At 41.4% G+C, this 22072-nt stretch overlaps 1 protein-coding gene across 3 annotated transcripts in view; it reads right to left on the bottom strand.

Annotated features, from left to right (window-relative positions):
• Nucleotides 1–4513: 4513 nt before the first annotated feature.
• The window catches only part of LOC126278474 (uncharacterized), a 51700-nt gene continuing 34141 nt past the window's right edge, over nt 4514–22072 (bottom strand). The window contains exons 3-4 of one of the 3 annotated variants that reach the window (XM_049978621.1): nt 20538–20715; nt 4514–4844 (exon numbers count right to left, since the gene is read on the bottom strand). In XM_049978621.1, coding sequence (XP_049834578.1) covers nt 4610–4844; nt 20538–20698 — 396 coding nt within the window. In that variant the 5' untranslated portion in view covers nt 20699–20715 and the 3' untranslated portion in view covers nt 4514–4609. The remainder of the gene's footprint in view (nt 4845–20537; nt 20716–22072) is intronic. The other 2 variants (XM_049978623.1, XM_049978622.1) reach the window with 2 other exon arrangements.

Below are 22072 nucleotides of genomic sequence, written 5' to 3'. Positions count from 1 at the left end.
GCTGATGCCCATTGTGTTCATGTAAGAAGCTGTTAGTTGGCGATTCACTTGCGGTCTTACCCTTGCCTGTGATTTCATCTTGAAACGACGGTTGGCTGGTCTGTTGGTCGTCTCAGAGGACGACGTGTACTGTGTCTTCAGGCCGCTTCTGCGTTCTGGGCGCACCTGATTTCTTGCATTTCGTCCCTGTTGGTGCGCAACACTGGTTGTAGTATTATTTGAGTTGTTTGGTATTGTTTTTCGATGGATCTGTGAAGGGTTTCAACTAAAAGGAGTCCTACTGCGATAAGCAACTCAATTATTGCAGCGAGTTGTTAAACTGCTCTTTTTTAGTTCTGTTTTTGAATCACATTGGCAATCCAGTGACCTTTCCGTCAGCCCTAGTCGCTCACAAAGATGGCTGTCATATAGCGGAAGCTGTGCATTCTTGATCAATGGCCTATTTGTACCTAGTGATATTTCTGAACAAGCAGTCAATCTTAACGCTGTCCGAGTACTGGATTTGTGGAGACAACTTGTTGTGATTACCTTGGATTAAGCTTGTGTTTAAATATTACGCTTTTGATTAAATGATCTGGGGACCAATAATAATTTTACTGCAGTTATCTTTGATTATTTCTTGGGCTTCAGTCTTGTAACCTTATTTAAGTGTTAATCATTAAAAAGAAAGAAAATTGCAAGAAGGCTGAAGAGTTGAATTATTTTTGTTTGTGGATGCTAAGTAGATCTAACACTAGTACCATATAGCCAGTTTTGGAGGCTTGGGTAGTTAGCCATATTGTATGCAGGCTCAGCACCTGGTTGTCAGACCGGGCAACAAAATTGTTCTGGTGTGCCTCACCAGCCGGCGACTTCAGTACTGGAGAGGAAGCGGGCGCGGGGACTGCACTGAGGCCTGTACCATGGCCTCATTTTGATCACTATTTCGTGCCGAGTTGCGGTTATGGGTTATATTATATATTTAAGTTCTTATGCTTATTGTGCAGCTCTGTCCCGGGGATCTTCATAATTTAGGCTTCCTCGTTAAATTTGTACTTGTCGGTCTTCCCCTCCCAGGATCAGGCCCCAAAACAGTGCCAAATAGGAAGGTTTCAAGCCGTCAGACTATATAGGGTGTAAATTTTACGTTGACAAAACAGAATAACTTGAAAAATAAGCTTCGCATGAAAAAATGTGTAGAATCCAAAGGTGATTATTTTCGAAGGGGACATCTGATGGTGCTAAAATTAGACCGCCACCCCAACCCGTGGGCATAAGGCGCGAGGTGACTTTAAAATTTCGAATGGGAACCCCCATTTCTTATTGCAGAATCAGATTCTACATAAAAACTACGTACATTTGGTCTCAAACATTTGTTTTAAATTCTTGGTATTTTGCGCTGTAATTCAAGAAAATCCTTGTTCTCCTTTTTGCCTGGAAAATGGTTACGGATAAAAAAAAACTTATCTACTTCGTAAATTTTGATTCGCTAGAACTAAAACTCTCCCTCTCTCCCCTTAGGGTGGGGTTTGAGAGAGAGGAATTAGTTTTACAAATGTTGATTCACATATTATTTTTTTTAATTTTTTGGGTGAAAATTTGTAAAATTCTGATTCCACTATCTCAAACCCCACGCTATGGGGAGTGAGGAAGAGTTTTAGTTTTAGCGAATCAAAATTTACGAAGTAAATAAGTATTTTTTATTTAGCCGTAATCATTTTCCACGCAAAACTGAGAACATGGATTTTCTTGAATTACAGTGGCAACGACCAAGAATGAAAACAAATGTTTGAGACAAAATGTAGGTAGTTTTTTATGTAGAATCTGATTCTGCAATAAAATATGATGGTTCTTATTCGAAATTTTAATGTAGCCTTCCACCACACCCCCAGGGGCTGGGGTGGCGGACTAATTTTAGCACCAGCAGATGTCTCCCTCGAAGACAATCAACTTTGGATTCTACAAATATTTTGGTGTGAACCTTATTTTTCGAGTTATTCTGGTGTGTCAATTTAAAATTTACACCCAGCATTTCAGGAAGTTCAAGTCTATAGCAAGTTTAGATAGTTAGTTTTTTCTTTAATTTTTTAGAGATATTATTTAAAAGCCTTCTGGGTCTCTGTATTGATCTTGAGATTCTCTAGAAGAGCGAAGCGTTCCAAAGGATTGGAAAAGGGCACAGGTCATCCCCGTTTTCAAGAAGGGACGTCGAACAGATGTGCAGAACTATAGAGCTATATCTCTAACGTCGATCAGTTGTAGAATTTTGGAACACGTATTATGTTCGAGTATAATGTCTTTTCTGAAGACTAGAAATCTACTCTGTAGGAATCAGCATGGGTTTCGAAAAAGACGGTCGTGTGAAACCCAGCTCGCGCTATTCGTCCACGAGACTCAGAGGGCCTTAGACACGGGTTCACAGGTAGATGCCGTGTTTCTTGACTTCCGCAAGGCGTTTGACACAGTTCCCCACAGTCGTTTAGTGAACAAAGTAAGAGCATATGGACTATCAGATCAATTGTGTGATTGGATTGAGGAGTTCCTAGATAATAGAACGCAGCATGTCATTCTCAATGGAGAGAAGTCTTCAGAAGTAAGAGTGATTTCAGGTGTGCCGCAGGGAAGTGTCATAGGACCGTTGCTATTCACAATATACATAAATGACCTGGTGGATGATATCGGAAGTTCACTGAGGCTTTTTGCAGATGACGCTGTGGTGTATCGAGAGGTTGCAACAATGGAAAATTGTACTGAAATGCAGGAGGATCTGCAGCGAATTGACGCATGGTGCACGGAATGGCAATTGAATCTCAATGTAGACAAGTGTAATGTGATGCGAATACATAGAAAGATAGGTCCCTTATCATTTAGCTACAAAATAGCAGGTCAGCAACTGGAAGCAGTTAATTCCATAAATTATCTGGGAGTACGCATTAGGAGTGATTTAGAATGGAATGATCATATAAAATTGATCGTCGGTAAAGCAGATGCCAGACTGAGATTCATTGGAAGAATCCTAAGGAAATGCAATCCGACAACAAAGGAAGTATGTTACAGTACGCTTGTTCGCCCAATGTTTGAATACTGCTCAGCAGTGTGGGATCCGCACCAGGTAGGGTTGATAGAAGAGATAGAGAAGATCCAACGGAGAGCAGCGCGCTTCGTTACAGGATCATTTAGTAATCGCGAAAGCATTACGGAGATGATAGATAAACTCCAGAGGAAGACTCTGCAGGAGAGACGCTCAGTAGCTCGGTACGGGCTTTTGTTAAAGCTCCGAGAACATACCTCCACCGAAGAGTCAAGCAGTATATTGCTCCCTCCTACGTATATCTCGCGAAGAGACCATGAGGATAAAATCAGAGAGATTACAGCCCACACAGAAGCATACCGACAATCCTTCTTTCCACGTACAATACGAGACTGGAATATAAGGGAGAACCGATAGAGGTACTCAGGGTACCATCCGCCACACACCGTCAGGTGGCTTGCGGAGTATGGATGTAGATGTAGATGTAGATGTAGATGTAGATTGTTGCAACACTCAAAAATTTCAAGGCAATTTCTACGCCTTCTGGCGCTCCGTGATTATTGGTTGTTGTTAACTGGCTTTTCACTTCATTCTATTGTAAAGGAAAATATTACATATTTACACGAAATAAATCTTGATGTTTTCAGACACAAGTGAGGCTGAATCTGGGGCTTAGCCCTACCATCTTCACATAGTTAAGGGTAACTGGCCATTGACCTTCTTCTTCTGTGGGAATGCACACGTATTTCCCGAACTCTTCCGGGACTCGTTAAGATTGTCTGCTGCGAGTAATGAGTGTAATGGGCAGGGGAACTAAGAGTGTAGTGTGTGGACATTAAGTTGGGAATGCGGGTCTCACGGGGAGCGTGCGAGGGATAATTCCCTGCAGTCGCAGTATCCACTTGTGCTCTCGGTGGCTCAGATGGATAGAGCGTCTGCCATATAAACAGGAGATCCCTGGTTCAAGTCCTGGCCGGAGCACTCATTTTAAAACTGTCCTCGTTGATGCATATAAACGTCTGCCGGCAGTCTAGGGTCCTGATTTAATTATCATTTCATTCTATAGCGTTGCATGGTCACCGATGGTATCTGTTCTTTCGGACAGAACAAATACCATCTTCATACAGTTAGGGCTAATCAGCCATTTACTTCATGTTCTATGCGGATGCACACGTATTGCCCGAACTCTTACGGGGTCATTCCTACCATGAATTCCTGCCACCATTGAAAGGCCATTTCATTTACGTTTTTGAAATAACATGTCTTACAGCTGTAGTCCCGCTCTTTGGAGAGCGGTATGCTCCTCCACGTTCTCCTCCACTGACGCCTATCGGCTATGGATGACACGTTGGACAGTCCGTACCGTTGGGCCTTCCGAGGCCTGTTCGGACGGAGTTGAGACGTTCAGTTCTTTTATAGCCACACCTCGTAAAACGGGAATTCACTTTGCATTGACAGTGTGAATGGTCCGTGGCAAACAACCAAATAAATAACGAGTGGAAAGGAAGTATGGACTACATGTTTATTAACTTAGTGTTATAGTGATGAACGCAGGGTGTGTGTTGCAGAGCAGCAGTCAGCGCCGCAGCGTGTCCGAGGTCAGTCGGCCTCGGCGGGCTGTTCTGGTGCGCGCTGCGCCGGCCGCTTCTGGGAGGAGTCTCGCAGGCCGAAGTACCAGGCCGCGAGCAGCGCCAGCGCCAGCGCCGCCCCCGCCGCGCAGCCGGACAGCGCGGCCACCGCCTCGCGCGCCAGGCACAGCCCGGCCACCGCCCACGCACGCCGCGGCGGCTGCGGCTGCGGCGCCGCCGGCCGCTCGCGCTCCTCCCATCGGCGCCTCCACATCACACACAATACGTCAGCTCCCAGCGAGAACCGTGTTCACTGTGTCAATTGTCAATCTTAATAACGGAAACGCAAACACAACCTAACCACTAAACAATTTTCAACTTCCTACAATGAAATTTTCACGCTACAGCGGAATCTGCGCTGGTAGGAAACTTCCTGGAAGATTAAAACTGTGTGCTGGACCGAGACTCGAACTCGGGACCTTTGCCTTTCGCGGGATAGTGCTCTACCAACTGAGTTACCCAAGCACGACTCACGCCCCGTCCTCACTGCTCCACTTCTGCCAGTACCTCGCCTCCTACCTTCCGAACTTCACAGAAGCTCTCCTGCAAACCTTGCAAAACTAGCACGCCTGGAAGAGAGGATATTGCGGAGACATGGCTTAGCCACAGCCTGGGGGATGTTTCCAGAATGAAATTTTCACTCTGCAGCGGAGTGTGCGCTGATATGAAACTTCCTCGGAGATTAAAACTGTGTGCTGGACCGAGACTCGAACTCGGTATCAGCGCACACTGCGCGGTAGAGTGAAAAATTAACTCTAGAAACATCCCCTAGGCTGTGGCTAAGCCATGTCTCCGCAATATTCTTTCTTCCAGGAGGGCTAGTTCTGCAAGGTTCGCAGGTGAGGTTTGGAAGGTAGGACACGAGGTACTGGCGCAATTAAAGCTGTGAGGACGGGGCGTGAGTCGCTCTTGGGTAGCTCAGTTGGTAGAGCACTTTCCCGCCAAAGGGAAAGGTCCCGAGTTCGAGTCCCGGTCCGGCACACAGTTTTAATCTGCCAGGAAGTTTGGAATTGTCAACTTGTTTATTTACAACACGTTTCATCGTCAATTGACTGTTCCGTTTTTTATATATATATATCATGTGCACTGCTCCTATCGCTTTGAAGGCCTGCCAGTTAGACAAATCTCGGGCCTAGATAAACGGCCATTTATGCCATTATTTTAACCGTTGCTGACACATATTTCACTGATACATCTTTAACTGTCATAAATACTAAAAAGAAGGACAAAGCCTTAAGATCAGCATCTCATATTTACTCTAGTTCTTTGACACAATACAAATTTTAAAATAGCGATGACAGAAATATGCACTCTAAGAAGGAAAAAAGGAACCGACGCACCACGAAGGAAATCCACAGGTGTGATTTATATGTACAAACAAACAAATGACTACAAGTTCAGAAAAATCGAGTGATTTATTTAATAGACAAAGTTTCCCAAATTGAGCAAGTCAGTACCGCTTTTGTCCACCTCTGGCTCTTATGCAAGCAGTAATTCAGATTGTCGTTGGCTGACAGAGTTGTTAAATATCATTCTGAGGAATATTGTGCCACATTCTCTGCATCTGGTGCGTTATGTAGTGGAAATCCTAAGATGGGTGGAGGGCTGTCCGCGTAATGCTCCAAACGTTGTCAATTGGTGAGAGATCCGGTAACCTTGCTGGGCAAGATAGAGCTTACGAAGCATGAAGACAAATAGTGAAAACTGCCAGCAGCGTCTCCAGATGCCTTTTCATTGGTCATCGGGGCTGAGGTCGAAGAGAGCCTCGTCACTGAAGACCATTCCAGTCTAGTCAATGAGATTCCAGGCCGAAGATGTGTCTCGAAACGCCCCAGACAACAATGGGATGCCACCCGACTGTCGCCTGCCATACGGCCCAACGTCCAAGAGGTATGCACTGGGATGCCGTTTCTTTGCTTAGGAGGACCCCTTTGGTTGTCATCCGTGGTGCCCTTACAGCACTGTCCTACGTCGGTGACACTTTACGACCCATTTTGTTGACCTTCAAGACAAGTTATTCTGGGTTTATATTTCAGCAATATATTGCCCGCCCGCACTCACAGCGAGAGTTTTGCGATTTGTCTTCGTGCTTCCAAAACCTACCTTTTCCCAACTGAGAACGTTCCGAGCAATAAAGGTACGGTCTCCCAACTATCACGGAATTTTGACTTTCTGAAGCACCAGTTGGACACAATTTGGCATGATATCTCTCAGTCCGAATGACTGCTTGCGTAAGGGCCAGATGTAGGTCTTTCACTTGAGTAAATCATCCATTTTTATTAATTGTAATCATTTATTTCTCTGTATATGTGCATCACGTCTACCAATTTCCGTTTCTTTCGGAGAATTCCCTTCTGTTGCTTCGTTCTCTATTCTTTTCTTCTTCTTTTGTCTTAGTATATGATAATCCTTTGAGAAAGAAAGTGGGAGACAGGTTATTGAGCAATTTCGTCCTCTTGAACTTCCAAAACGTCTTGCTCAGTCAAGAAACGTAACGTATTTGTATGAGAATTATAGAAACTGTGAAACCTAGCAGGTGCAGGCATGAAGTTTCGTCAATAAGGTCATATCGGTTCGGCGAATTGCGACAGCAGCTGTTGCGTTAGCTAATGTTTCTTTCAAAATAATACCTAGAAATTTACAACGGAAGGCAGCAACTGTCAAGGGAAAGGTAATGAAACGTCAGTACATTGTTCTCATACGAAATGATTCCGGTTTTCTAGCGATATTTGACTCACACGCCGAGAAAATCGTGTGCCATGGCTGTAATCTGGCGCGTTCTTTGAACACGCTATTGTTACTCCACCTATGCTTGGTCTTGTTCTCCTGAATGATAGAAACCATCCATCTGAAATATCTGTATTCCTGTGCTCTCCTCGAGAACTGGGTTCCCAGCAACAATGCGATTGAGCTAACCTTTGTAATTGCACATCAGGATGCAAAAAGCCTCTGAACCGTGTCTCAAATTTACACCACCAACAACAAAAAAATGTTCTGCTAGAGAGGGTGGAAGGGGAGACAGAGATTTAGGACACCATGTTGCCTTTAGGTGCCCTTCGATGTTAAACTGACCAGAAGCTGTGGAAGAGTCAGCAATGGGCAACGGGATACAGGAACAGAAAGCAGTGGAAACCACTCCACTAAAGTCACACTGTGTGTATACACAGGATCTATGGCCTGTCATTGAAAAAGTGTAACGCAGACTGAGAGGTGAAATGCGAGAGAGAGTGAACATCAGATATAAGAGTAACGTTCTGTGGGTCGGAGCGTGGAATTTCAGAAGATTGAATGTGCCTGGAACGGTAAAAAATATGAAAATAGAAATGCAGTGCTCAGTCTACAGCGAGGGTTCGTTATGAGAAATGGAGAGAAGACCAGGATTTCCGGTCAGACGAATACAGGATAATGTCAACAGCATCTAATAATGGTATATAATAAGAGTTCAGCTCTAAATGCCGACGTCACAAACAGAAGACTGAGGGATGGCGAAAGTATTGAGGATATTGAATGTGTAATGTACTATGTAAAAGGAGATGAAAAATTAATATTCATGATTGACAGCGACTATATAGCAGGGTAAAGAACAGAAGAAAGGATTGCGGGGGAATATGTTATCGGAATGATGAATGAGAGAGGAAAATAATTGAGATCTGCAATAAATTTCAGCTAATAGTAGCGAATACGCTGACCAAAAAGTGCAACAAAACGAGGTATACCTCGAAGCGACCTTCGGGCACGGGAATACACCAGCTGGATTACACCATGGGCGGAATGAGATTCTGAGTCAAGATACTGGATTGTAAGGCATGCACATGGGCAGAAATAGACTCACATCACAGTTTAGCAATGGCGATGCGCAGGGTGAAGTTCAAAGACTTGTCCAGAGGAATTAATGTGGCAAGAAACGCCGTACTGGAGATCTGAGAAATGATGAGTGCCTCGATAATGAACACCACAATAAGTAGGTCAGTTGTGCAAGAATGTACATCCACAAAAAGAGCAATCGCTAAAGTTGGGCAGAGAAATACAGCTACAGGGTAGGTAACAGCCATCAATAGTTAGTTAACAAAAGAAATACTTCAATGAACATAAAACGTTGAGGGGACGGTAGAAACCGTGCAATGTAATTAACTTAGAAATGGAATAAAACGGTACTGCATGGAAGCTAAGAAAAAAATGGAAGCTCAAAGTGCCAAGAAATCGAAAAGTAAATTGTCGTCGGAAACACTGCTTGAGCATATATAAACATGAAACAATCGTCAGTGATGTTGACAGCAGAGACATCTACATTAAGTGTGCTAGAGGAATTCCACTGTTAAGTGCAGAGGCGAGAGCGAATAACTGCAGCGCCCCAGACCGCTCGGTTAATCCCGCGCGGCCTATACGGAAGACACAGGAGGTATACAAATAGAGTCAGAGTATAATGTTGCTTCTAAGATTTGTAATGACATGAGGTAGAAGGCGTACAGAATAATCCCCTGGAATTTCTGAAAAATTTGATCGAAACGACTATTCATGTAAGTATGTAGAATTTGAAACACATCACCAGACTTTCGGAATCTTATCATTCACACTAGCCAGATAATAGGAAGGAAAGAGTCGTATGAGGAGAATTGTACAATTATCTTAACGGCTCAAGCATCCCAGATACTGACAAGAATAACAGAAGAACGGAAAAGAAAACTGAGGATGTGTTAGATGTCGATCAAACTGACTTTAAGGAAGGTAAATGCAACTGTGTGTCAGCTATGACAGCATATTTGTTACTGGAAGCTAGACTTACGAGAAATGAAGACACGTTTATAGGTTTTGACGACTTAGAAAATGTGTTCCACAATATAAAGTTATGCTAAATTTTCGAAATTCTTAAGTCAATAGGTGTAAGGTTTAGGAAAAGACGGGTAACGTGCAATATGTAGAAAATGTAAGAGGGGAATACTAGTGTGGGAGACCAAGGACGAAGCGCTTAGTTTAGAAGAGGTATAAGACAGGGGTCTAGACAATCGCCTCTTTTGTTTAACCTATACATCGAATAAGCATTGTAGAAAGTAAAAGAAAGGTTCTGTAATGTCTTTAAAATCGGAGCGAATGAATATCAGTGATAACATTCACTGATGACATTTTATCCTCAGCGGAAGTGATCAATAATAACATGATCGATTGCAGCATCAAATCACTCATAAAGAAAAAACCTAAACAGCTTACTAAATTACGGGTACGAGTAAAGTATGTCACTGGACCTTCAGGTACAAGCGTATGATGTCTATCATCTGGATTGATTTATTCACTGATTAACGCTTCACTTTCCACGAATCACATCACGAAGAAGAAAATTGATGGATAAGGAACAAGTCAGATTATGCTTTAACTCGCCGAAGCAGTCATTGCAAGCTGCTTCCGTATATCAACCGTATATGACTACTACTAATAGCAGTAAATAACATTCAAAAAGCTGCGTTTTATTTTTTGATCAGGTTGCATATAATTTCCTGGCATCACCCTCAACTTCTCAAGGGCTTGTGCTCGTTGAAGACACATATATGTTCTCATTGTACAGCCAGTGACACGTTTAGCGAATCCCCAAACCCCAGCCTTTATGTTATGCTGAACTGCAAAGTCTTACTAACTCAAACAGCATATCATGCAAGGTAACGCATTGCTACCAACATACAGTCGACTCACATGTGTGTCTAGTGTACCGTACAGGAAACAAAAATATAGATGAGTACTGGACCCAAATTAAAATTTTCGAAAATTAAGCAAAAATTTAACATTTGTAATAATTTTTTCGCTTTCGGTATTGACAAGAGGATTAGGCGATGGATGCAGCTCGCAATGTATGTGCTGTTTCATGGAAAGAGGATTGTTCCGTTTGAAATATAATATAAGGATGAGGAATTAAACTTACCATGTCCTTTCAAAGACACCATACCAGCCTTTACTTTAGGAAAATCATATAAATTTAAAGCAGGGTAAATAGAAGGTGACTTAACCTCAAGAGTCCTTGAACAAGGCTACACGGGTGCTGTGTGTTCACATTCAAATCAATAGATGGTCATATATGCACTTTTGCTTGAATTTTATCAGCTGCCTCATTAACTTTAGCCGGTCAGAAGATATTGTGATTTGTGTTAACTGCTTTGAAAGAAAGTATTGGTTCATCCCTAACTAAAGCGTGTAACCAATCTGCTTCAGTCCACAACGATAATGTTATCCGTCTTGTGGAAGAAAGAAAGTTTTGTTTACTACTAACGGCTACGACCGTTATGTCCAGTGCAACTGGTATTCGTTGTCAACAACTGAGGCGCCATACGGTCGTAACATTTTTTTTTTAAATGTAGAAGACTCCTGTAAGCGTTCCTCGTACACTACAACACCCCCCGGCACTCTGCTGTTGTTGTGATCTAGCACACTCATTTGTTTATCTGTTACTCTGCTTATCAAGTATCCATCAAGAAAATGTGCTTTTGACTTGGCTACACGACATCTGCAACTCTAGAGTAACAGATTTCTGCGGGTGTAAAGCTGCAAACCTGTCAGAATATTGTCAGACTCGGGAGAGTATATTGGTGACGATTAATTTATCTCTTCCTTGAATGTAGAAGGCTAATTCTCAGCCCCTAATGGAAGTAAATCGTTGGGTACAGTGTTGCCAAACATACCTGGGACATTGCCATGTCTCAAGCTAGTGGCTGAAGCATAGTGTTTTCACAACATAGATGTTTCTTGAGCGTCTTGAGCGTTTTGTAGTTTCAAAGACATGGAGCAATGAGCTGCTGAGTTGACTGAACTAATAGACCACTGTTTGGCATTCGCAATTTTGTAGCTGGGGGTCAAAGATAAGGTGTAGGTACATATACCTCGCAGATTCACCTACTACAAAGTTTCAGTATACTTCAAATATGTTGTGGTTGTGGTCTTCAGTCCTGAGACTGGTTTGATGCAGCTCTCCATGCTACTCTGTCCTGTGCAAGCTTCTTCATCTCCCAGTACCTACTGAAACCTACATCCTTCTGAATATGCTTAGTGTATTCATCTCTTGGTCTCCCTCTACGATTTTTACCCTCCACGCTGCCCTCCAGTGCTAAATTTGTGATCCCTTGATGCCTCAAAACATGTCCTACCAACCGATCCCTTCTTCTAGTCAAGTTGTGCCACAAACTTCTCTTCACCCCAATCCGATTAAATACTTCCTCATTAGTTATGTGATCTACCCATCTAATCTTCAGCACTCTTATGTGGCACCACATTTCGAAAGCTTCTATTCTCTTCTTGTCCAAACTAGTTATCGTCCATGTTTCACTTCCATACATGGCTACACTACATGCAAATACTTCCAGAAACGTCTTCCTGATACATAAATCTATACTCGATGTTAACAAATTTCTCTTCTTCAGAAACGCTTTCCTTGCCGTTGCCAGTCTACATTTTATATCCTCTCTACTTCGACCATCATCAGTTATTTTGCTCCCCAAATAGCAAAATTCCTTTACTACTTTAAGTGTCTCATTTCCTAATCTAATTCCCTCAGCATCACCCGATTTAATTCGACTACATTCCATTATTGTCGTTTTGCTTTTGTTGATGTTCATCTTATATCCTCCTTTCAAGACACTGCCCATTTCGTTCAACTGCTCTTCCAGGTCCTTTGCTGTCTCTGACGGAATTGCAATGTCATCGGCGAATCTCAAAGTTTTTACTTCTTCTCCATGAATTTTAATACCTACTCCGAATTTTTCTTTTGTTTCCTTTACTGCTTGTTCAATATACAGATTGAATAACATCGGGGAGAGGCTACAACACTCACTCCTTTCCCAACCACTGCTTCCCTTTCATGCCCCTCGACTCTTATGACTGCCATCTGGTTTATGTACAAATTGTAAATAGCCTTTCGCTCCCTGTATTTTACCCTTGCCACCTTCAGAATTTGAAAGAGAGTATTCCAGTCAACATTGTCAAAAGCTTTCTCCAAGTCTACAAATGCTAGAAACGTAGGTTTGCCTTTTCTTAATCTTTCTTCTAAGATAAGTCGTAAGGTCAGTATTGCCTCACGTGTTCCAACATTTCTACGGAATCCGAACTGATCTTCCCCGAGGTCCGCATCTACCAGTTTTTCCATTCGTCTGTAAAGAATTCGCGTTAGTATTTTGCAGCTGTGACTTATTAAACTGATAGTTCGGTAATTTTCACACGTGTCAGCACCTGCTTTCTTTGGGATTGGAATTATTATTTTCTTCTTGAAGTCTGAGGGTATTTCGCCCGTTTCATACATCTTGCTCGCCAGATGGCAGAGTTTTGTCAGGACTGGCTTTCCCAAGGCCATCAGAAGTTCCAATGGAATGTTGTTCTACTCCCGGCGCCTTGTTTCGACTCAGGTCTTCCAGTGCTCTGTCAAACTCTTCACGCAGTATCTTATCTCCCATTTCGTCTTCATCTACGTCCTCTTCAATTTCCATGTTATTGTCCTCAAGTACATCGACCTTGTATAAACCCTCTATATACTCCTTCCACCTTTCTGCCTTCCCTTCTTTGCTTAGAACTGGGTTGCCATCTGAGTTCTTGATATTCATACAAGTGGTTCTCTTCTCTCCAAAGGTCTCTTTAATTTTCCTGTAGGCAGTATCTATCTTACCCCTAGTGAGATAAACTTCTACATCCCTACATTTGTCCTCTAGCCATCCCTGCTTAGCCATTTTGCACTTCCTGTCGATCTCATTTTTGAGACGTATGTATTCCTTTTTGCCTGCTTCATTTACTGCATTTTTATATTTTCTCCTTTCATCAATTAAATTCAATATTTCTTCTGTTACCCAAGGATTTCTAGCAGCCCTCATCTTTTCGCCTGCTTTATCCTCTGCTGCCTTCACTACTTCATCCCTCAGAGCTACCCATTCTTCTTCTACTGTGTTTCTTTCCCCTATTCCTGCCAATTGTTCCCTTATGGTCTCCTTGAAACTCTGTACAACCTCTAGTTCTTTCAGCTTATCCAGATCCCATGTCCTTAAATTGCCACCTTTTTGCAGTTTCTTCAGTTTTAATCTACAGGTCATAACCATTAGATTGTGGTCAGAGTCCACATCTGCCCCTGGAAATGTGCTACAATTTAAAACCTGATTCCTATATCTCTGTCTTACCATTATATAATCTATCTGATACCTTTTACTACCTCCAGGGTTCCTCCATGTATACAACCTTCTTTTATGATTCTTGAACCAAGTGTTCGCTATGATTAAGTTATGCTCTGTGCAAAACTCTACCAGACGGCTTCCTCTTTCATTTCTTAGCCCCAATCCATATTCTCCCACTATGTTCCCTTCTCTCCCTTTTCCTACTGACGAATTCCAGTCACCCATGACTTCAAATAAACAAAGACCAAATTATTAGTAAGAGTTCCAAAAAGCTGAGCATGAGATGGAGATTTTATGGAATACCTAGCCGTTGCCTGTGTTTTCTGTGAAGTTTGCTCCTCATATTTTCGTGCTATCAGAAAGTCCATATGGGAATTGTCGGAAAGTTACTGTTACATGCGACTGCTGCGTTAAATAATAGTTTGTTTGTGGCTCAATATTACTCAATCGTTGTCGCTAACTTTAATTTCATTTGCCGCCGACATTCGGTATGAGTTTCGAACGCTCTGAAAACTGCGTTGCTCGCCTTTTGAAAATCGACAAGTTAGTGTTGTATGAGTTGACAGACACAACTAGTTGCGCACATGCTCAAAGATCTTCAGTCTTCAATGGGATTATATCTTCTTAATAATTTGTTTCTCACTACGGTAATTAGATAGTTACTGTATTTATTGTGGTAATTCCACAGATAATTTTAATAACGAATCTTATCGATTGGCACACAAGTGAAGTGACGGGCACTAACCATGTTTTACATGTAACAGTTTGATAAATAACCAGTTGACTGCTACCTGTTTTTCACTGTTTGGAAAGTTTATGAGCTTATCATGTCCAGCATGAAAGTGTTTGAGAGTATAATACAACTTTGTAGACTCCTTCCCACCTACAACTCACTTTCCAAGCGCTACCTGGAGTTCACAGTTCGTGCCTATTACCATAATCGCAAAACAACTATCGGAAGCCTATTTGCTGAGTGCCTCTAAGTTTTACCATAGTAGAAAGGGACCGATTTCCCTTATAGTCTGGTCCCTTCAATCCCACAAACCAACCATAGTAGAAAAATGCCAAAGTTACTGTACCAGAATGGGTCACTCTAAAACATTTTTGCAGGAGCTTCAGTCTTTGGTAGGATTATATTTTCGTTTCAAAATCTGAAAAGTATATAGTCGATGGATTTGAGGTGTCCATTTACAAAAGAATGATGAAAAATAAGTGTTTGATAAAATAAGTGTCTGATAAAATAAGAAATATGGAGATTCGCTGCAGAATAGACGAAGAACGGAGTGTGTGGAAAATATTATTTAAAAGAGGATGACAGAACGCGTATCACGTCATCAGGAAAAAAACGTTTTGCGGCACTAGAGCGAGCCGTGGAGCGCAAAAGCTGTAGGGAAACTCAGATATTAAATACTGGCATTATGTGGCTGAAAACGTTTAGTGTAGGTGAAAAGGTTGGAACAGACTGGAAGTGAATGGCATAAAACCTTTCAGAAGGCTGAAGGCAAAAAATTTCATTCGAGGGTTACGCATATGCTACCGCTGTTGATTCGGTCTTCAGTCCGAAGGCTGGTTTTATGCAGGTAATCCAACATGTGCAGGCTCTTCATCTCTATCCGTCTACTGGAACCTGCATCCATTTGGATCTGAGTGCTATATCTGAGCCTTGGTCTTCCTCAGAAATTATTCCTCGCGCCCCCTCTTACACACAAACCTAAATTACCAAATAGACGACCTCTAGATAGCTCAGGATGTGTCCTATGAAACTTCTCACATTTTAGTGAAGGTGTGACAAACTTCTTTTCTGCCCAAATCGATTCAGTACCTCCTCATTGTCCTGTCTTTCCTCTTAATCTTCGGCATTCAACTGCAACATCACATTTCAAAAGCTCCTATTTTCTTTTTATCTCAACTGCTTGCTGTTCATACTCCACTTCTGTACGAGGCAACACACCAGGGAAATAGCTTTAGAAAAGACTACCTAACAATGAAATCTGTAATCTTATGTTAAATTCCTGTTACTCTGAAACACTTACCTTGCTGTAGCCAGTCCGCATATTCTATCTACTTCGTCTATGATCAGTCATTTTCCTATCTAGCTAGCGAAATTCATCCACTGCTTTTAGTTTCTCATTTCCTTATCTAATATCCTCAACATCGCCTGGTTTAATTCTACACTACTCTTGCTCTCCATTCATTGATGTTCATCTCAAAACTCCTTTTCAGATACTATCCTTTCTGTTCAACTGCCTTCCCAAGTCTTTTGACGTCATTGAAAGCATTACATTACTGTTTGCCTAATGGGCACATTGAATAACATCGCGAATAGACTACAACACTCTGTCACTTCCTTCTCAACTACAGCTACCCTTCTCGGTCCTTTTTTTTTTATTACAGTTTAATTTCTACACGAGTTTTTAACAACCATTCGCTCTCCGTTATTCATCTTTGCTGTCTTCGGAATTCGGTCTGTTTTCCAGTCAACATTATGAAATGTTTTCTCAAAATCGACAACCTATCTTTAAATTTAAGGTCACAGTTTCTCGCACTTTCCTACATTTCTTCGAAATACAAACTTATCTTCACTGAGCTTGGCTTCTACAAGGTTCTCCATACCTCCATAAATTTCGTTTTAGTACTTTGTAATCGTGACACATGAGATGGACATTTCTGTAATATTGCCATCCGTCGCAAACACGCGAGAGGAATTGGATTTAGCTTCATCTTGATCTTTGAGGGTCTTTCACCTGTGTCATATATCTTGCATACCAGATGGAAAAGTTCTGTAATAGTATCTTCTTCCGAAGACCTCAATAATTAAGAGAAATCAAATGTGTGTGAATTCCTAAGGAACCAAACTGCTGAGGTCATCGGTCCCTGGACTTACACACTACTTAAACTAACTTGTGCTAAGAACAACACACACACCCATGCCCAAGGGAAGATTCGAACTTCTGGCGGGAGGGCCCTTTCAATCCCTGACTAGGAGCCTCAAACAGCGCGGCCACTCCGATCGGCTAATTTTGAAAAAAATGTCGCCTATTCCAAATGCCTTGTTTCGCATTATGTGGTTCAGTGCTACGTCAGAGTCTTCTCACAGTATCATATCTTCCATCTCATCAGCACCTACTTTGCCTTCCCTTATAACAATATAGTTTTTAAGTTCAGTTCTCTTGTATAGTCCTTCTACATATTCGTTTCACCTTTCGCTGTTCCCTTCTTTACTTAGTAGTGGTTTGTCAACCAAGCTTTTGATATTCACTCAACTGTTCCTGTTGTCTCCAAATGTCTTCATTGTCTTATCGGACGCTTATTTTTCCCAGTCATGCATGCATCTACTGCTTTGCAGCTCTCGTGTAGCTGCTTTGCATTTTCTGTCAATCTCATTTTTAGCAGAGTATATTGTCTTTCGTCTGCTTTATTTGATGCATTTTTTATTTTCATCTCTCGTAAATTATATTCAGTGTCTCACGTGTCGTCCAGGATTTTATTTATCTATCAATAAGTCTGCGGTCAGTGTTAAGCTTTACTACAGAAATTATTAACCAAAAGGATTCAGTTCCATCAGGAATTTATATTCAGACAACAGAACAATAAAGAGACAAACAGTTTATCTACCAACCACGTTGGAGCATATGTGTGATGGGCTGCTGGGCTGTCGAAACAACTAACGTATATTTGAGTAAATCTGTCCCTATCAGAGATTAAGTATAGGTTATAAGGACAAGTATTTGCTGTTAAATTGTGTTTGGTGAATGGGCTTGTCATTTCCTAGTACACGTAAAACAGGAATCCAAGAGTAATTACGACAGCTTCGAAAGCGTAGGGTTTCTCAGATAATGCCCCTTCATCTTAATTTATGATGTTTAGGTTATAATCGATGAATTTGAAAATTATTCATCACTAAACTTAACTCGGACTACTAGTTAGAGAAATTAAAAAACACTCATTGGCCTATTTGTTTGGTCAACTCGGCAGCTGCCTCCTTCGTGTCTTTGAAACGCCAAGTAGTGGAACTGTATTCTGCCTGTTCCTATCATGAGACGTGGCTGTATCTCACAATATGTTTGGCAACATTGGAACCATTGATTTATTTCCTCAGGAGTCTGGGAAATATCCTGCTATTCTGATTTTCACTTATGACATGACGTACAAATGGCAAATTAATGTTTTTTAGTCCAGGATGTTCGTTCCAAAAAGAAACTACTACTAATCTTGTATTTTACGTTGCGAATTATCCGTGTTGGCCATCACTGGAGTAAAGAAGGAGCAGTGATTGGTGCAGCTACCCACTAGATAAGTGGCCTTCAAAAGGTAGATCGTTTTAGCAATCTGTTCGAGTGTCAATGCAGACAAAATCCTTCGTGACAGAAGAATACAATATGGCAGATTGTGACAGAGACATAATAAGGGAAATTAACAATCAAGAAATCTTAAGAAAACTTCTCCCATACACGATTTCTAGCAATCTTGATTCCTATATTTTTAATATACAATAGTACTGACTTAATTGTGGCACTGAATAGTTTACGATCTCGATTTCGTTATGTGTCTGTTCCTGCTGCAACATTTTCATATTTTCGTGGTAATTCTGTAAAGGCACTTCAGAACGTCTATGGACTGCACGTAGACACAAATCGTTTCCGGACCAAAAAAACGTAATATCTTGCTAATTTGTACACTGTATACCTTGTAATCTTCTCTTCATTAGCTTGTTAAACACAACAGGTAATAGGCAAATTAATCATCAGCGATATGGCCTCCAATATTACCTAAATCAGTCTGACAACGTTCGAATTGTTTCTCGACTTGTCACTTTTAGAAACCTGTATTTGGTAGATGAAGATGTCAATCCAAGTTCGAAACGCATTTCTTTGATGGCTGTTCAGTATAGACCGTAATAAATAAATAAATGAGCGTACATTATCAGAAGAATAGCAGAGTGTCGGCGGGCGTTATCGTGCAATAGCAACACGACACAATTTCTTAAATCATTTTCTTTATTTTTTTGTTTTATTATTTTATTATTATATGTTTCCACTACAAGGTGACCGAGATAATGACAGCAAATGCCAGTTGCATTGGACATGCCTCTGGAAGCAGTTTGTCGTGCACAACGCTTTATTTATCCATGAGATCCATAACATGATAGAGGCGGTTTGCTTTCGTTAGCTTCGCTTAGTGCAGTTGTTATGAAGTCAAACTTTCTTTTTACTAGAATATATGTTCGATAGGTATGTCCGATGATGCAGCTGATAAAATTCAAGCATAATTGCACATCCAGCCATCCACTGATTTGAGTGTGTGGGCACAGTATCCCTACAGCCATGTTCGTTGACTCCAGTGGTTCAAATCACAAAGCAGTCCTCCTGACTTACATTTACCATCGTTACCGAAAACAGCTTAAAGAAAATGCTGAGATCCTTCCTGCCCAGTCTCCTACGACATCGATGTCGACGGGACGTTAAACCGAATATTCACACCATCCGCTTTTTCTTGACTTGAAATTATCCATTAGATATGATAATAATTCAAGACCAAGCGACCCCACTGATGTTACTGCACAGAATTCACTCGTTTTGTGGAAGATACTTAGCGCAAAAACCAAAGTTCAATAACAAATTATTTTATGCTTGTCACTGCAAATGTTCCAGCGTGCGCCGGAGGTTATAAGCGCAGTGCACGAACCATTGCCATCAGCTGGACAGAAGCTGGTCGCCATTAGGAGGCCGGTGGCTAGTGAGCGCATTTTCTTCATCGAGAAGAAACTTTTGAACAGCACTTGTTCTGGTCAGGTGAGGCAACTACGAGCTCTTACCCGGAACTGTTTTTGGGCTGTTTTGCTATTAAGATGGGTTAGAGCGGATTTTAGGACTGTTTTGTTATTAAGATGGTTTAGAGCAGAAAGTAAGTTATCTTTGTGTTTCCTACAGCCTGATGATTTGAACAGCCGAAATTTTGTTTAAAAAATGAGATAAATAACCATGGAGAGAATCGCCCCATTAATATTAACGACGAAGATATTTTTATGAACTTCCGCCTTATTACAAAATATTCGCTATTAACTCAGTAAGTAAACTTAATAGTAAAATAAAAAAAATAGAGATAAATTCAATATACTTCAGTTTCTGTTATAATTATGTTAAAACGCGTATATGAATGGTATTAGATTGCTCGTCGAGTTGTATTGCACACATCAAGAAAGAGCAGATGTAAAACAGTGTAATCGAAACTTTCTTGTGCTTAATGAGACATGCGAGTATTATAAAAACAGCTGTAGCGTAAGTGAACTGGAAACATTCCAGGATATGTAGAATCGTGCATTTATTATTGTGTAAACGGTAAAATAACATGTTAAGGAAATCTTAGATTTGTAAAGCAGGAAGTAGGTCGACTCAGACTATTCGATTAGGAAAAGCTCTCAGGTTAACTACTAATTATCGCGAAATATTTCCAATCGTTCTTTCGTCTCGCAGTTCTGCTTTTTTTTCTCAAATTATAATGAACATATTGAGCTGCGATAGCTAAAAAACTTTAATACGACATGTTTCTTCATTATTAGTTACAGGTATTAATTAAGAATCTTCTAAGTGCATTACGTCTTACGATATACTTTAAATTAGCAGTTTTTGATCTGTTAGTCTCCTGTAGTGGTAAAGGTAGTACATGAGTAAAGACAACAAGAAAATCTAGATTCGAAATTGTTCTGTGCGATTGGTATGATTCATCGGTAGAAGAAAAGAGCACATTAACGCAAATAATCCAGCAGCCTACCTTCCAAGATCGAGGCGGTCGAAACCCTCTGGAGAGAGAGGAGGTGGGGAGACTCGCCATGGTGCAGGGTCGACGTCCTCTGTCTCCCACGCCCAGCCGAGGGCCGAGACTGAGAGCCGCAAGTTGGGCGTCGAGCCAGGCGTCGTCAGGGCCGGCTGCATTCGCTGAAGTACGGCAGCTGTGAGAAGCATTCACAGAAAGAGCCTATACGCTCATCATCTACTCACTGTCACTACTATTTTCATTTCTTAGTACTCTCTCTTTCCTTCTCTCTGCGTCTCTCTCTCTCTCTCTCTCTCTCTCTCTCTCTCTCACACACACACACACACACACACACACAAACACTCTCTTTTCCTGTCTACGTACAGAGCATAACAAAAAGGGATGGCCAGACTGACTGAAAAAAATCCGTGACATATAGAGAAAGAAATAGATTACGTTGATGGGGCAGAGAAACGATTATTCTCTATCACAGATCAGTTTCTACAACTCTTCAATACTTTACTTACGGGAAATACACATGAAAAGAACATATCAACACAATATGAAATGCTTCCTTAAATGAACTATTCAAAATGCAAGGATACGTGGATGAAGTCACCTTAACGCCTTGGTGCGCAGGTGTCTCAGTGGAATATTGCGTATTGTTTCACAGCCTTTCACAGTGCTGACATGAAGACTCGATGCATCTTGTACCAGGGCTACACACACACAAGAGCTTTAAAATGGCTCTCAAATAAAAGCACACTGGGTAAGGTCCGGCGTACGTCGAGACCAAGGAATTCCTTCCACTCAACCTGTTCGTCTGTCACGGAATCTATTACTTAGAAGCCTATCAGTTTGGACAGTGAAATCAAGAAGGGGCACATTGTGCATGAAATATATCTTTTATCACACTCATAAAGTAACATATTCCGGCAGAACTGGTGGAGTACTATCTCAGAAAAAGTAGTGAGTCTCCCAATCAAGCCTTGGTGGAAAAACATAAAGTCCTAACAAGGAGTCACCAATAATACCAGACCAAACAGTGACTGAAAATCTTCGCTGATGATGTGACTGCACAATTTCGTATAGATTATCGACAGTGCTTAATAAGGAATGGGTTTGGAGCGAATACTGAACCTTGTAGAGCATCCTTCATGAGTTCTCCTTTCTCACTAAAATTTTTGCTCGTTCCATCATTCTTTGAATTATTCAGCACAACTTTTTGCATACTGCTTGTTAAGTATGATTTCCTGAGATTAACGTGATTACGAAGAGAAGTAGAAAATGAGTTCTAACATGGATATGAAGCGTTTGCGGACCAGTTTGCACACATAGGTAACACTTTACATTCTTCTGTGTGCAAGGAACATTCCCTGAAAGTGTGGTCTTATCTTTTTATTACAGCCGCATACAGAGAGAGTAGTGTAAGATGTAGCACTCCTTTTATTTTGAGAACAGTTCAAGATTCCCAAACGAGAATTTCGGCAAACAATACTACACCGAAACTTCCTGGCAGATTAAAACTGTGTGCCCGACCGAGACTCGAACTC

Source organism: Schistocerca gregaria, chromosome 6 (genome assembly GCF_023897955.1).
Source record: "Schistocerca gregaria isolate iqSchGreg1 chromosome 6, iqSchGreg1.2, whole genome shotgun sequence".
NCBI lineage: Eukaryota > Metazoa > Arthropoda > Insecta > Orthoptera > Acrididae > Schistocerca > Schistocerca gregaria.
Note: the sequence above shows the minus strand (reverse complement) of the source record. Positions and strands in the feature narration are given on the sequence as shown.